Source organism: Colletes latitarsis, chromosome 11, assembly GCF_051014445.1.
Source record: "Colletes latitarsis isolate SP2378_abdomen chromosome 11, iyColLati1, whole genome shotgun sequence".
In the NCBI taxonomy this organism is placed as follows: domain Eukaryota; kingdom Metazoa; phylum Arthropoda; class Insecta; order Hymenoptera; family Colletidae; genus Colletes; species Colletes latitarsis.
In genome coordinates this window covers 29,430,256-29,446,845 of record NC_135144.1, presented here as the reverse complement: position 1 = coordinate 29,446,845, position 16,590 = coordinate 29,430,256, and the positions used below count along the sequence as shown (strand labels likewise).

The 16,590-nt window shown below is 39.4% G+C and overlaps 1 protein-coding gene across 1 annotated transcript in view; it reads left to right on the top strand.

Moving 5' to 3' along the window:
- Tis11 (Tis11 zinc finger protein) overlaps positions 1-14,948 on the top strand; it is a 41,098-nt gene extending 26,150 nt beyond the window's left edge. The window contains exon 2 of the mRNA XM_076777135.1: positions 13,471-14,948. Within this exon, the coding sequence (XP_076633250.1) occupies positions 13,471-14,631 (1,161 nt within the window). The 3' untranslated portion in view covers positions 14,632-14,948. The remainder of the gene's footprint in view (positions 1-13,470) is intronic.
- The last annotated feature ends 1,642 nt before the right edge of the window (positions 14,949-16,590 follow it).

Below are 16,590 nucleotides of genomic sequence, written 5' to 3'. Positions count from 1 at the left end.
GGGCAGTCGATTCACTGTCATTTTACTTTCGTTGCAGTTTGCTTTCGTCGCGCTTCCTTCTATAGGCAGCCGTCATATTGGAATACGTCGCTCGGGATTCAAGACGACGCTCGCGCCATCTTGAAGTCTACGAGACGAAGCTGCGCGCGTCGCTCGCGAATCCAACGAAGCCCTTAGCAACCAACGTATTACATCTTTACGGACAATTGAACAGAATCGTTGTGTCCGTGTTCCCCAACACGGATAAATTAGAGAATTGCTATTTTCTTTGCCGATAAGCGACGAATCGTAACAGAGAATTTAAACGGTAAAAATATTAATTTCAGTTTACCGTCCTCGTTGTTCGTTTCTTTGTCCCGACTCTTGTTTTCAACGATCGATCGCGCGTAAAAATCATTCAACGAAACGTCACCGGCGAGGTTTATCGCGATGTATTTCGTGCCGTCGTGCTCGCAATGCTACCTCGCCGTTTTATCGCCATCGTGCGACATTCGCGATGTCACGATATCACGATATCACGGCATGTCTGTAGGAGCAATTGTAAAACATCGGACATTACGTAGTAAGTCCGTTGCACAGGTCAATTCCGAGCAGTTTATCGTTACGAAAAGTGGTGTACTGCAAATTCAAGCAATGAGGTTAACAAGAGATCACGTGCCATTTATTCTCGTCAGCGGGGCTTAACTTGAATCTTACGATTTGTATCTCGCGAGAAGAAAGAATCGATGCCAGCCACTTCCCACCACGATTATTTTTAACTTACCGATTTCATTTAATATTCTTCGCGAGTCTGGAATAATAATTTACATCTGCTCTAAATAAATAACACAGAATATTTCCTCGCAAAAAAAAAAAACTCGCAAAATCTGAAACGAAAACAGAGCTCGTCGAAGAAATAATTAAATAACTTCTACGAACAGCCAATTATTTCTCTACTTTTAATTTGCTGTTCAGCGAAAAGATGCCAAGCGATAATCTTTGAATTTTAATAGACCAGAAATCACCTGCGAGCAGGAATGAAAATACGGAAGTAGGGATCTCGATGCTGGAATAATTTACACAAATTGACATGATTAATTCAAATAACAGTCTCTTGTCGTTGTCCACGTGGACGTATGTACTTCGTTGCCTTTGGAAAATTTTTTGAAACGATATTGCGTTGTAACTCTTCGACAAAGAATTCGAAATCTTCAAAATCTTAGAAAAAAATATCTTCCAAATAATTTTGATACTTGCAATTATATTTGTCGACCCGTTTCTAGCGTTGAAATTTCATAGAAATATAATTACATTTTAAATTACGGAATTAAACTTTACGTAAAGAATAAATATTATTTATATAAAAGCATTTCGGTTCCACTTCGCCTGCTGTGAATTCTATGTTTCCTGTATCGTGTCTAAAGACGTTAGGTAAATGAAATAAAAAGACACGTTTGACGATGAGAGAAATATTATTTTAAGAGCTCGTTGAAAAGGTTGCTTTGTACAGCGAGCGTTGTCGAACGTCGACAAAGGGGATTCGAATTTTTGCTCGTTTGGATTGGCGGAATCGCGTTGAGCAAGAAGACAGCTGACAGTCGACAGAAGCCTGCGACTACCGTTGAATTGCTTCCACCATGGACAACCGGGTAATTAGGATAGTTAGTCCGTGTCCCGGCAATGCCTCGGTTACGTAAGAATCAGTGCGTGAAGCGCCAGTTTCCATTCAACTGGCGTCGAGCCGCTTCTTCGTTCTTGACTTCGTAGTCAACCCTCTCGCAGTTCACTTTCACCTTTGACCTTCGGGATCTACGATCAATCCTGACTGCGTTGAACGCGCTCAATAGAACGTCGAAGCCATGAAACCTCGATGGAAGAACGTTGCAAACAATTGTAATTAAATTAACAAAATTACTTGTTCGTAAATAAATATCGTCACGCGTCACGACCATCTTATTGTCCGTAGGCTTCTGAGGCACTAAAAAAATTAATGGAACAAATTTTTGATAAGTTTCTAAATAATTTATTATACAGGGTGTTCGGCCACTCCTGGGAAAAATTTTAATGGGGGATTCTAGAGGCCAAAATAAGACGAAAATCAAGAATACCAATTTGTTGATCGAGGCTTTGTTAAAAAATTATTAACGTTTAAAGTTCCGCCCATAATGAATTTTTTTCTAGAAAATGCGCAAGATTTCGAGGGTATGCGTAATGACCAAAAATTATTGTAATTGACCCCTGCAACTAAAAATATTTTTTCCAAAACGATTTGGAATTTTTTTTTTCCGTCGAAAAATTTCACACATTCTCGAATTTTTTTCTCGAAAGTGGGTAGAATTCCGGGAGTATGTCTAGTGACCAAAAATTATTGTAATTTACCCCTGCAACTAAAAATATTTTTTCCAGAACGTTTTGAAATTTTTTTTTTTCGTCGAAAAATTTAGGCGCCAAATTAGATTTTCGGTAAGGAATTTTTTTCTCGATAGTGCGTAGGATTTCGAGGGTACGTGTAATGACCAAAAATGATTGTAATTGACCCCCGCAACCGAAAATAATTTTTCCAAAACGATTTGACAAATTTTTTTTTCGTCGAAAAACTTCAACACCTTCTCGAATTTTTTTCTCGAAAGTGGATAAGATTTCGGAGGTATGTGTAATGACCAAAAATGATTGTAATTGACCCCCGCTGCTGAAAATAATTTTTTCAGAACGATTTGAAATTGTTGAATTTAATTGTTAATAACTTTTTAACGAAGCCTCTATCAACAAATTTTTATTCTTGATTTTCGTCTTATTTTGATCTCTAGAATCTCCCATTAAAATTTTTCCCATGGATGACCGACCACCCTGTATATATAATTTGATTTATTTGAAGTTAACAATGACAAATTTAATTATTTTTTATTTTATGAATTTATCATGATTTTTTTTATTAATTGTTTTGAGCTGTGAATTATCATTATTCTTATATAGTTTCTTCATTATTATTATATTTTTTTACAATTACAGAATTGAGGAAATAATAAACTATAAATTACAAAAAATCCAAAATATATTTTTAAATGATGAGTCTTTTTTATTCTTCTATACGTTTATAACACTATCCCGTGAAATGTTAATAATTAAAACTTCAGACAGGATAGTCTATAAAAATCCAATACAAACGGAAAAATTCCAGTTTCCTTATGTCTGGTAGCAATAACTCATTTTTTATGTATTCAGTTTTTAATGTTTTTCGTAAGTTCAGTTGTTCCTTATCAACGATAATACAATCGTATCTTCGTTATACACAGTACATCTTATCGAAACAAATTTTTGTTTAAACAAAGTGCTCGTTGAGGCTAACAAAGTGTGTTTGTTCGAGCTCTGTGATTAGCGTGTTAGAGCGATGTCGAAATCCTTTCACGACTTCGTTACGAGATAATAATCGAGAATATTTAAAATCGAACGATAAATATTTCAGCGCTGTTTCATCAAATTCCAATATGTATTTTATGGATTGGAATACACAGAATGTATCGCGTTCTTTTCTGACGCAATTTTCTGATGCGACGGGGGGAGAGGCGGAATGTTTAAGTAACAGGCTAACTATTCTACGCAACTTATCAATTATAATGTATGTACATATTTATGCGCGATATCGCGAATTACGCAATGTTTTTGACCTATTATTTTAAACGGCGATGTTAAATATTGAATATTTTCATAAACATTTTTGATATCACATTCTGTTTACATATCAGTTTCGTTAACGTGGATAAACAAAAATTGGACCATGTTCTTACTACGAAATTATTATGAAATAATAAAAAAATTCTAATATCCGTGATTAGAAACAATATCAAATAAAATTGTGAGATAAATATTTCCTCCATCTTCTCTAACGAAGCACAAATTAAATGTTCAATATATTTCTACATACATTGTTTTGCTTATATAATTATCTTATTGAAATATTATTAAAAAAATTCTAATATCCGTGATTAGAAATAATATCAAATAAAATTGTGAGATAAATATTTCCTCCATCTTCTCTGACGAAGCACAAATTAAATATTCAATATATTTCTACATACATTGTTTTGCTTATATAATTATCTTATTGAAATATTATTAAAAAAATTCTAATATCCGTGATTAGAAACAATATTAAATAAAATTGTGAGATAAGTATTTCCTCTTCTCTAACGAAGCACAAATTAAATGTTCAATATATTTCTAGATATATTATTTTGCTTATATAATTATCTTATTGAAATATTATTAAAAAAAATTCTAATATCCGTTGTTAGAAACAATATCAAATAAAATTGAGATAAATATTTCCTCTTCTCTAACGAAGTACAAATTAAATGTTCAATATATTTCTACATACATTGTTTTGTTTATATAATTATCTTATTGAAATAGTATTAAAGTGACGCGTCGAGAATGATCCCTGACGTGTTCGTTTCTTTTTACATTCGTCACGTTTTAACTGTACGGAGAACCGTATTCCTGGTAGCAGATTCCGAAGAATCGTATCAAAAGACTAATAATCGCAACGTCATTGTACCCGTTTATCAGTCGTATTACCTTATCTAACTGCGTCTGGTAAAATTTTTCCACGTGCTCGGAATGGAAAACAGAGTTTCGTCGAGATAAAAGCAGAGCGAGCCTCGCGTGTTTTAAGTTATCGCGCGCGAGTATCGGGGTCTCTCGACATCCAATTTTTTGGAAACGGTTAAAAACATTTATATCGCGGGCAATTTTCGAATAGAAAAATTTTTAAACGCTGGCAAATTATCGTAATACTTTTCTCCTGCAATCGCGTAAATACTAGAATGAGAATGCAATTATTTCGAGGATTGCCTTCGAATTACCGAGCTCATTTAACGCGAAGCGTGCAGCTACTGGAAAACGTGTCAACCGGATGAATACATCAAACTACGAGAGAACGCTCGCGGCCAACTATCGTGCATTCTACCGTCTTCGCTGCTGAATCGAACGAAACTCGGAGAAGCCGCTTATTTTCAGACAGTTTCCTGGAAACCTCCACGAGCTAGTCCCTGGAATCGGTTGTTCGTGTAATGATAAATGCAAACTACCGACCATCTCGTGCAACGACGGCGTGTTTCGAGAAAACAGTTTCTTACCCTTGTTCCCCGTGGGCCCCGGTGAGGTTAGGTGAATCATCGATGGTGAGACGAAACACCGTCGCTTCCAGCGGGAGGCGTCGACCTCCAGAGCTTTTCCGTATTCGAACAAACAGTTTAGCGATTCAAATATTCCTCAACTAGAGTCGAGCACCGTTTGAATATTATTAGTAGATTGTTGCAATATTTAACTGTGGTCGAACAATGTTTCTATCCAACGTTGTTCGAATATTAGACTTGTTCAATTTACATGCTAACTCGAGTGAAATATTATACTATTCAAGCTGTATTTAAACATTTCAAAATTGGAACATTTTTTCCAATACTATTTAAATGTTTGAATATTATGTGCACTCATCGAATATTTGAATGCTGCGATATAGACCATTAATTGAATTCAGTAATCATTTTTAAACTTCATTCACGAACTTATAACGTTCAAAGCTCCATAACGGTCAGAAAATTTTTTTCCAACAAATTTTTCGGCGAAATTCAAAAATTTCAAATCGTTCTGGAAAAATTATTTTCGGTTGCAGGGATCAATTACAACCATTTTTGGTGAATAGACATACCCTCGAAATCCTACGCAGTTTCGAGAAAAAAATTCGAGTAGATGGACAAATTTTCAGCGAAATTGAAAAATTTCAAATCGTTTTGGAAAAATTATTTTCGGTTACAGGGGTCAATTACAATCATTTTTGGTGAATAGACATACCCTCGAAATCCTATACACTTTCGAGAAAAAAATTCGAGTAGATGGACAAATTTTCGGCGAAATTGAAAAATTTCAAATCGTTCTGGAAAAATTATTTTCGGTTGCAGGGGGCAATTACAATCATTTTTGGTGAATAGACATACCCTCGAAATCCTACGCAGTTCCGAGAAAAAAATTCAAGTAGATGGACAAATTTTCAGCGAAATTGAAAAATTTCAAATCGTTCTGGAAAAATTATTTTCGGTTACAGGGGGCAATTACAATCATTTTTGGTGAATAGACATACCCTCGAAATCCTACGCAGTTTCCAGAAAAAAATTGGAATAGATGGACAAATTTTCGGCGAAATTGAAAAATTTCAAATCGTTCTGGAAAAATTATTTTCGGTTGCAGGGGTCAATTGCAACCATTTTTGGTGAATAGACATACCCTCGAAATCCTACGCAGTTTTGAGAAAAAAATTCGAGTAGATGGACAAATTTTCAGCGAAATTGAAAAATTTCAAATCGTTCTGGAAAAATTATTTTTGCTTGCAGGGGGCAATTACAATCATTTTTGGTGAATAGACATACCCTCGAAATCCTACGCAGTTCCGAGAAAAAAATTCGAGTAGATGGACAAATTTTCGGCGGAATTGAAAAATTTCAAATCGTTCTGGAAAAATTATTTTCGGTTACAGCGGTCAATTACAATCATTTTTGGTGAATAGACATACCCTCGAAATCCTACTCAGTTTCAAGAAAAAAATTCGAGTAGATGGACAAATTTTCGGCGAAGTTCAAAAATTTCAAATCGTTTTGGAAAAATTATTTTCGGTTGCAGGGATCAATTACAACCATTTTTGGTGAATAGACATACCCTCGAAATCCTACGCAGTTTCGAGAAAAAAATTCAAGAAGGTGGACAAATTTTCGGCGAAATTCAAAAATTTCAAATCGTTTTGGAAAAATTATTTTCGATTGCAGAGGTCAATTACAATCATTTTTGGTGAATAGGCATACCCTCGAAATCCTACGCAGTTTCGAGAAAAAAATTCGAGTAGATGGACAAATTTTATTAATAATTTTTTAGCCTCTAGAATCTCTCATTGAAATGTTTCCCACGGGTGGCCGAACATCCCGTATAAATGTCCGTCGTATTCGAATAGTTCCACGTTTGGTTCCAAGGAGATGTTTCGTTAAAAATTTATTTTCCTCGCTGGTTGTCGCGACTCGTCTTTCGCTGTAACCGATGCGTGGCTCCTTTACGCACACGCTCCGTGTGTTCTCTGCGGTCAGCGTGACGCAAGAGATTGTTTTTTACTCTCTCGATACGCCGAGGAGTTCCTATTCGAGAGTTCGAGAAAGACGAAGTATAATCTCGACGGAGAGAAGGTTCGAGAAATGTCGAGGTTTCTCGGAACGTCGGGAGAGCGCTTGAAATTGTTTCATCTTTTTCTCGTTTTCGTCGTTTCTTCGAACTTCGATTACGTTCGATATCGTAACAGTGCATCCCGCAATAAGTAGCATAACCTACAAATTCCATGTCCAAAAATATAGTCGAAGAGGTAGTATGAAATTTTTTTTTTAAATTTGTCAAAGTAGAGGGTTTATATATTAAAAATTATATAAATAAGTAAACGTTGAAAATTATTGTTTCTAAACCGTGTCCACTGTACGCACAATTATGTTACGTAAAGAGGATTTAATACCGCGAGTACGACTGCAAATAATAATATATAGCAGTAACTATCAAGGTGTATGTATTAGTTTCCGCAAAAATATATTACACTTAACCACAATCGTCGTCAGATACGTACATGGGCTGAAACATGCTTAACTATTATATGTTAACCGTATCTCGCTATTTTCTAATCCATTCTTACTTCACAGTTTTTTACTCTGATCATTTCTCCTGCAATTCCACTTACTCTTTCTTGATACAAATACTGTGCTTTCAGAACGGAATACAAGATGGCGGATACAGGGGGTTTATAAAACATTTTACGGTAGCAAAAGATCGATCGCGAGCGTATTTTTAATTTGCTGTTTCGTTTTATCATGTAAATTCGCTTATCCAATTGTTGCCAGCGCGCCAGAGCTTCTCCCGATCGTGACTTTCGCTGAATTAATTTTCCCGTGTATAAGCACGTTTCCCGCGAGCCGTCATTTCACCGACTCGCCATTACGTTCGCGCCAGAAATTACACGCGCATGCGCAGTGGCGTAACTAATGGTGTGCAGCCTGCGCGAAGCATGCTGGTTTGCAAATTCGGGATCCCCCGACTTTTCTAACGAACAGAAAACAAATAATAATATATTTTTTAAAGTTTCATAACTCCTTGGAAGGAAGGATTAAAACATATTTTCAAGTTTTTGTGTTTAGTTCAACGATTATTGTTTCACAATTTTCCTGTTGATGTTGAAGAGACTGGGATTTCATCTACACGTTAGACAATCAGAAAACAAAATTTATAGGTTTTCCCTTCGAAAGGGTTTCACGATTTTAACACATTACTACAAGTACGTGTTTTTCTAGAAATTCCTCCAATAACACAAGATAAAGAATTCTAATATTATCCACTACTCCTGAAAATTCCAACGAAATATATTAATTACAAAAATACTTTTAGTATAGACACGTTGAAGGAATTCTATACGTATAATTGAAATTACTCGTCGTATAGGAAAGTTTTAATAAAAAATGCCCCCTCGTTGCGTTAACACAGGGGTCTAGAATCGCTGGCTACGGCACTTCATGTGTATCAGCGCCCCCCCGTAACTTTCTCTCCTGCCAAGCTTTTCACCTTGGATTCGCTCGGTTTCTATCGACGGTTGTTGTAACGTACGATGCCCACTCGAGAGTTTTGCTCTTGAGGAGCCTATATCGAGGATAAGAACTCTTCGCGCGAAAGAATCTTGCTAATAATTTTTAGTTGCGATCCCGTAGTCTTTTGCCTTGCAATTGTTAATCATTTTGGGGGCATTTCTGCCCAACGATGAACGTAGATTGCATCGTCCCGCGTCACCTTGGAGGTTAAGAATACGCAATAAAGCGAGTGACGGGAAAAGGAAACGTAGAAAACGTCCCGCTGACCGTTTACACGTGATTCCGTTTGCTGTCAAGCTCGCCTGATAAGGAATATAGTAGCGAGGATGTGTACGTGTGCGCGTTCACGTTCGTACCAGCACGATAAATAGCCATCCAGCGTTGATGACTGCTGGATAACCAACACTTTGCGACGTCGCTCGTGTGTTGTCTCTCCTTGCATTAATACCTAGGCTCTGCAGGCTAATTGCGAGAACGACCGTGTTCGTGTATCGTGTGACGAGACACTCGCGTCCGACGGTAAACATACGAGGCTCGTGGAAAATTCCAGCCGCACGTGAAACTGCGCTCGAGTTTCGACTCGTCGCGACACGCGATTCCCGTCGAACCGAACGCAACCAATCGAGAGTCGATCCGTCCATTTTTAAATATCGAAACTGACGGAACATAACCAGATTCTTCGACCAGGCAGTTGCCATTCCGAGCAGAATAAAATTGGAAGATAGGAAAATATGCGATAGAAATTACTTAAATGGATGTTATTTTAAATAGGAAGTGGAAAATTAGGTTAGAATGAGAGTTACTGTGAATATGGTGAGAATAATCGAACGAAGATTTTTCTAACCTAAAATTCGCATCGTTCGGTAGAATTTTTGAATATCTGTCCAAGGACACGTGTGTATAATGTTATACAATTAACAGCAGTCGAGAGGAATGACAATAGAGTGAAAGTTTCGGTATGAGAAAAGTGGACGGTTGCATTGAATAAATTTACAGTCGATTATTAACGATTATGCAAGGAAGGTCGGGTGAGGTGCGTGGTAAAAGTTTACGTTTTGTTTTATGGAAAGTAAAACGTATTCGTTAAATCGATAAACAAGTATGCTTAACGTATAAGAATTAAGGTAATGGGTCCCGAGCGTTTTGTAGATAGAATAATACGCGATAGTTCTGCAAGTAGGTTCTCGAACGTACGAGCTTTGTTGTAGCGGAGTTTTATTTCCATGTGATTTACGATCGATGGAAGGACTAACAGTAACAGCACTTCCGGCTCGATTCCTCGGCCAATTTCATGAATCATGACTTTGATTGCTCGTAGGATTTTGAATTTACAACTCTTTCGAAACGTGTGCTACCGATGTGCTGATACTTTGATTTATTGGAACAGGAGAGTTAACAGATTGCTACACTTTAACTATGATTCACCGATTGTTCAAGATGAATCATTTTTGTTTCTTTTTTTTCTCGAGATTTTATGCTACGATTAATTTGCCGTTGAAGTGTTCGTAATTTCTCGTCTCTGCATAATTAAATTTTTCAATCTCAGTAAATCAAAGTATATTCAGAGTTTATTTATTTAAACAGTTTTAGTTTTGAAAAATTAGAGGGTGTTCGGCCATCCGTGGGAAAAATTTTAATGGGGGATTCTAGGGGCCAAAATAACACGAAAATCAAGAATAGTAATTTGTTGATTGAGGCTTCGTTAAAAAGTTATTAACGTTTTAAGTTCCGTCCGTACTGAATTTTTTTCTCGAAAATGCGCAAGATTTCGGAGGTATGTGTAATGACCAAAAATGCTTGTAATTGACCCCTGCAATTACATATAATTTTTTTAGAATGATTTGAAAATTTTTTTTTCCGTCGAAAAATTTCACACTTTTTGAATTTTTTTCTGGAAAATGGGTAGGATTTCGAGGGTATGTGTAATGACCAAAAATGATTGTAATTGACACCCGCAACCGAAAATAATTTTTTCAGAATGATTTGACAATTTTTTTTTTTCGAAAAATTTAGGCACCTTCTCGATTTTATTTCTCGGAAGTGGATAGGATTTCGGAGATATGTGTAATGACCAAAAATGATTGTAACTGACCCTCGCAATCGAAAATAATTTTTTTAGAACGATTTGAAATTTTTGAATTTAATTGTTAATAACTTTTTAACGAAGCCTCCATCAAGAAATTGGTATTCTTGATTTTCGTCTTATTTTGGCCTCTAGAATCTCCCATTAAAATATTTCCCGGGGGTGACTGAACACCCTGTATAAATTAAAAATTTCGTTTCCGACGATACCATCGAATCTAATGAAATTCGTGCAAATTCTTCTGAAATGTAATCGAACTACTATTATCAATGATTAAAATCGTATTCTAATAATAGATAACGAATAAATGCGTACAATTATTTACTATATCTTTTTAACGACTGATTTAAACTTCGATCCGTTCGTTACGAAACATTTGTATTTTGATCGTTGTTTAACGAGCAATTTATGCGTCGTTCGAAAATCGTTAAATACTGTTTTAAGCTTGCTGGTTAATTGCAAATTTAAAACCGTGACCAACGTTTCGGAAGTAGAGTTTAGAAGGTTCTGACAAATGCTGGTTAGTAAAAAAAAAATCGAAGATGGCGGAAGATGGGGTTTCGTGATTTGGAAAGGTCGGTCCGTACGATTAGATTGTTTCGAAAGGACGTTTGTTTGGGTCGGTTCCAGGTAGTTTCTTCTTCCACGAATTTTCGCCTTTCCATTCGCCGTCGGAACGTCGAACCTTTTGTCTATTCTCGTATACCTGGACGCACGATACGATAATTCTCCACCGGTCATCCCCGGTTTAGGCCCCTACCACATTATAAAAACGATTAAGCATGACGATTTCTCGACGATCGTTGGGCCAATTATCGGCAAGAAAAGGTCGTTAACGAACGCGTCCATCGATCGATCGGAAGCATTTACGAGCAAGAAACCCGGAGACTTTCTTGAATGAGTCATAACTCATTATAGGCCCCAACGATTCGTAGAAACACTTTTTAGGTGCAACGCGTTGTCAAAACAAATTAGTTTCAAATTTTTCAACGATAAATGTTGGAAGTTCTATAATTTTTATTCGACGAATAATGCGTCAGAGTATAAATTCCATTAATTATTTATGATTTCTTTTTTCTCCATCATTGTTGTTAGAGATTTTCCAATTAGTATAAACCACGCTCAGAATAATTAGTTCATTGGCAAGTTCTGCATTTAATACCAAGTTTAGCGTGTGGACTTGATACTAAATAGTGATCAAACAGGTTATCAGTGTAGAGTTCAGCACGAATATAAACTGCAAGCAGCAATATATTATTCAACATTTTCACTAAAAATGTAATATTAATCTCGTAATTTAAAATTGCCTATCCTAGAATTATTAAGGTCTGATTTCATATAAAAAAATTGGGTCAATTGTCCCCTTACTTTCCTCGTTCGATATGAGCTCTAATTTTATTGCATTTTTCACGATGAATATCTGTAGCAACGTAAATGTGTAACGTCGATGAATATTCACGAAGGCTTCGACTACGTACTCCAACGGAATTACCATATTACGATTAGTATTCAAATACTTTCAGAGCTAGTGGGAGTTCGAATTAACATTTAAGATTCTGCCGTAAACATTGTTTTAATTTTCAGATCATCTCGCGAATCAATTTTTTTTTCATGATTATCTCTGTTTCGTTTTATTTTCTAAATGATTAAAAAAAACAATTCCAATTTTTCGTTCGATTATTCGAGAAAAGAAGTTGCGAGGATAAGATGGTTTCCTGGAATTTTCAGTCGATAAATTTTGCTGGTTTCTGGCCTCGCGTGCAACGGAAGGTTACGTAAAGGATTTTTCACGGTAATGCGAAATGAGGATAACGCGAATGTCTCCTTTACACGTACCACGTGATCGAGACTCCGTGCGGATAAAGCAATTCTACACGCTTCCTGTATTCTTGATCAGAGCCTATTAGATATAAATCATCGCTATTGACCAACGATTTCCATCTGCGTATTACCCGATTACATAAGGCTTCTGATGTCGTAATGTCCGCGAGGAACTCGCGTTTTCGGGCCAAGCGACGCCATTGTTCGAACATCCTTCGAGAGTCGCCACAATCACGCCCGGCAATCAACTGCGCATAGTATATACTACGTAATGTGCATTCGACTCGAGTTTATCTTCGGGCGCGGTGATATCGCCTTCTAAAACCTTCTGTTATTCCAAGTCTCGCTAAACATCCGATAGCGACCGGAGTCTGGTTTCTGGTTTGTTATTTACGCCGCTGGTGTTCGTTTCGCAAGCACACGACTCTTCCAACTATCGCGTTTGTTTCGTGATTCCCTGCTGTTAATGCAAACTTCGTCCCAAGTACTGGTTTTTAATAAATAACAATAGAAACTGATGCAAACGATGCAAAAATTCAGTCAGAAACCTTGTATATGCGGGGACATGCGAGATACTGAAATTCAAATTTGTCATACGGGAAACCAGGAGAGGATTTCGAATGTTATCATATGTATATGAAAATTATTTTGGCCTCTAGAATCTCCCGTTAAAATTTTTCCCAGGGGTGGCAGAACACCCTGTATACACTCCTCGACCGACTTCCAATATCCCAACGTCTAAGGCAGAACCGCCAAAAAATATGTATAATAATAAACTGTGTAGGATGGCGATTATATGGCGAAATACGAGTGCAAAGGATTAATACATAAGACTAATAATAATTTAAAAGTAAAAAATAAAACTAACATAATTTAAGCGCATAAGCTTTTATTATGGAACGATATCTGAATGGGTGTTTCTTGTTGCAGAATGCGGCTTCCGCGAAGGCGAAGGAAGCGGCGTCAACGTCGTCGAACGCGTCCGGTAACGGCTCGTCCGGCAACAATGGCGGCCACGCGCCTCTGCGGCGCAGCTACACGTCCCTGGTAACCACTCTGATCGAGCAGCACCGTAAGCTGGACCGCAGCGCGAGCGAGCCGACGTCCCGGTACAAGACCGAGCTCTGTCGGCCGTTCGAGGAGAGCGGCACGTGCAAATACGGCGACAAGTGTCAGTTCGCGCACGGTTACAGCGAACTGCGCAACCTTGCCCGTCACCCGAAATACAAGACCGAGCTGTGCCGCACCTTCCACACGATCGGTTTCTGCCCGTACGGTCCGCGTTGCCATTTCATTCACAACTTCGAGGAGGCGCGGATTCACAATCAGAAGGTGAGCGCCCAGCTGGGTTCCACGCAGCCGAACATCATGGGTTTGAATCCGTTGTTGAGCGCGGCGGCCGCGGCGGCAGCAGCGGCGGCGGCCGTCGGCGGCAACAGCGCCGGCTGCAACGGCTCCAACGTCAATCAAACCGTGAACAGCGTCGCGCTGCTCGAACAGATCGCCGCGTCGCCGCAAGTCGCGGCCGCCGCCACGCCGAGCCTGATGAGAACCAACTCGTTGAGTCTGTGCAGCGGCACGAACACCTACAACCCGCCGCCGTTGCTCAGAACGAATTCCTTGAGCTTGACCACCAGCCAGCATCACCATCACCACTCCCACCACCACCACCATCATCATCAGACTGGCTCGACGACGGTCAGTTCGGTGATCGGCGCCACCAGGCCGAAGCCGTTGAATCTGAGCCCGACGTTCTCCCTCGGCAGCACCGGGGACTCCATCTCGCCGTCGTCCAGCCTCAGTCAGTCGCCCACAAACTCCATGGCGAGCTTCTTCAGCGACGACTGCACCAGCCAGCAACCGTCCGTCACGAGTCTACCGAACACCGCGTTCAGCTTCGGTCAGGATTTCGGTCTGCTGGCGACGAGACAGAGCCCCAGCCCCCGGACGAACAGCGTCTGCAGCCCGTTGGGCTCCGATGAGCTGGCGCCGAGGACGCCCTCGCCGTTGTCGCCGAACGCCGAGTCCAGGCTGCCTGTCTTCAACAGGATCAGCAGCACCCTCGGCGATTTCGAGAACCTGAAGATCTAAGGGAGCCTCTCCTGGGTCCTTCGACTCTTTGGTATATATTTATATATCGTTTATCTTTTTGTCGCAAATTTCTTTCACGAGGACACGCACAAACCCACACACACACACACAGACGGTACGTGTAGAGAGATGATTGTGCTCACGAGGACGTATTTTTTTTAAACCCGAAGGAGAACCCGGAAATGCGAAGAGCGTTGGACCCGAAGACGCTAATTTATCTAACGAAAAGACAGGAGAACGTGTGGGGGAGAGGGGGCGGGCTCTCCCACCGACTCGAGGAGAAAGTTTCTTTTAATTTTTTTTTCTTTTTTTTTTTTTTTTAAAGAAAACATTTGAGCTGCATTTCTCGCGTGGGACGGATTCTTCCTCTCCGTCGTACTCGGCTTCTTATTTAAGCGTTTCTTTTCTGTTCGTAGAACACGTTAGACATCTTATTCTCGTTCTTTAAAACGATCGTCTCTTCCTTTTTATCATAATCGTCATGATTATTATTATATTATATTATATATTATATATTATTATCGCTATAATTAATATTATTAATACGTTGTCAGTAATATCACTATCGAATATATACTGAATAACGTCATTACTCTTAACTGCATTAGTAGCGTCAGTCACTTTCTGACTCCGACCACCAGGGCCGTTTTCTTCTCTTTTTTTCTTTAACTTAGGTTTACGGTTTATTTAGTGGAAAAGTCGAGATCGTAATCAGCCCGGATGCACGCGAACGAAAACGAAACAAGACTCAGGATCGGAGGAGGGGGGGAGTCGCTGGAACGAGAGGAACTGGCCCCAAGTTTCTTCCGAATCGTAACTTTCCTCGAGCAAGTTGTTCTTTGATCTCTCTTGGACCCCCGGTACAGTGCCTCTTCTCGTTCCTCCGGCTCCTCGCCCTTGATCTCCGATCCTCGGACTCGCCTACGAGAGAGTCGTCGTGTTCGATCCGGGGCAGGTGAAACGTTGCAATATTCCAAAACACTTAGTACGTTACGTTTCTTTTCTTCGATTCGTAACGTCCTTTTCTTTTTTTCTTATTTCTTTCATTTTGTAACTTTTAAATCCTTCGATGTCCCTTCGTCCGCGAGCAAGGGAAAGGAAAGTTGCGTCGAGAGTGAAAGGAAATGACGAAAGAGAGAGAGAGAGCTACAGCAGCAGCGCCGCGCACGCGCTACGAACGAAGCCGAGTAGAGCGAACAGAGACAGAGAAAGAGAGAAAGAGAGAGAGAGAGAGCGTGGCGCGCTCTGTCGGTATTGGGGCGGTGTGACGAATCGCGCGAACAGATCAACAATCAAACCATGCTATGCAAATTAAGTGGCTTAAGAACTCCGATTGTCTTCCAATGTTTGAGCGAGTGAAAGTGTGTTTGTGTGCGTGCGTACCAGGCGCGAGAGGAAGATGGCGCCGCGGTGCGAGCCAAGCGCCGCGGCGACGAGCAAAAGGGGGGATAATAAGAGAAAGTGGTGCGCGTTTGTTTCGTGTTTTGCGTGTGTGTGTGTGTGTGTGTGTGTGTGTGCCTTGTGTGCCTGCCTGCGCGTGTGTGTAGCATTACGCATGGGAAACGACGTGTTCTCCGAGTGAATCTGTCCTTCGTACGTAAGTTACACGAAACGTGTTTTGTGTGTCGAGAGAGTGAGGTTATATTTTATAGGCGAGGAGTCTGTTTGAGGGCTTTCGAGAAAATTTATTCGCTTCGAAGGCGGGCGGACACGTTTCCTTGACGACGATTTCAATTTTCACGCCCATTTTCCGCGATCGGTTTTTCGACGATACATTTGCCCTTCGAAGCAATTCTTTTTTTACGAGAGGACCAATAGGCGCAGAAATTTCCGACCAGCTTTAAGTTACCTTCACTTAGGATCCTTTTTATCAGTTTTTTCCCCATTTAGAGATTTTTTTTTCTTTTTTTTTTCTTCGTCCTTGGCTAGCAGATTTTGGCTTTTTTTTTATACAGACGC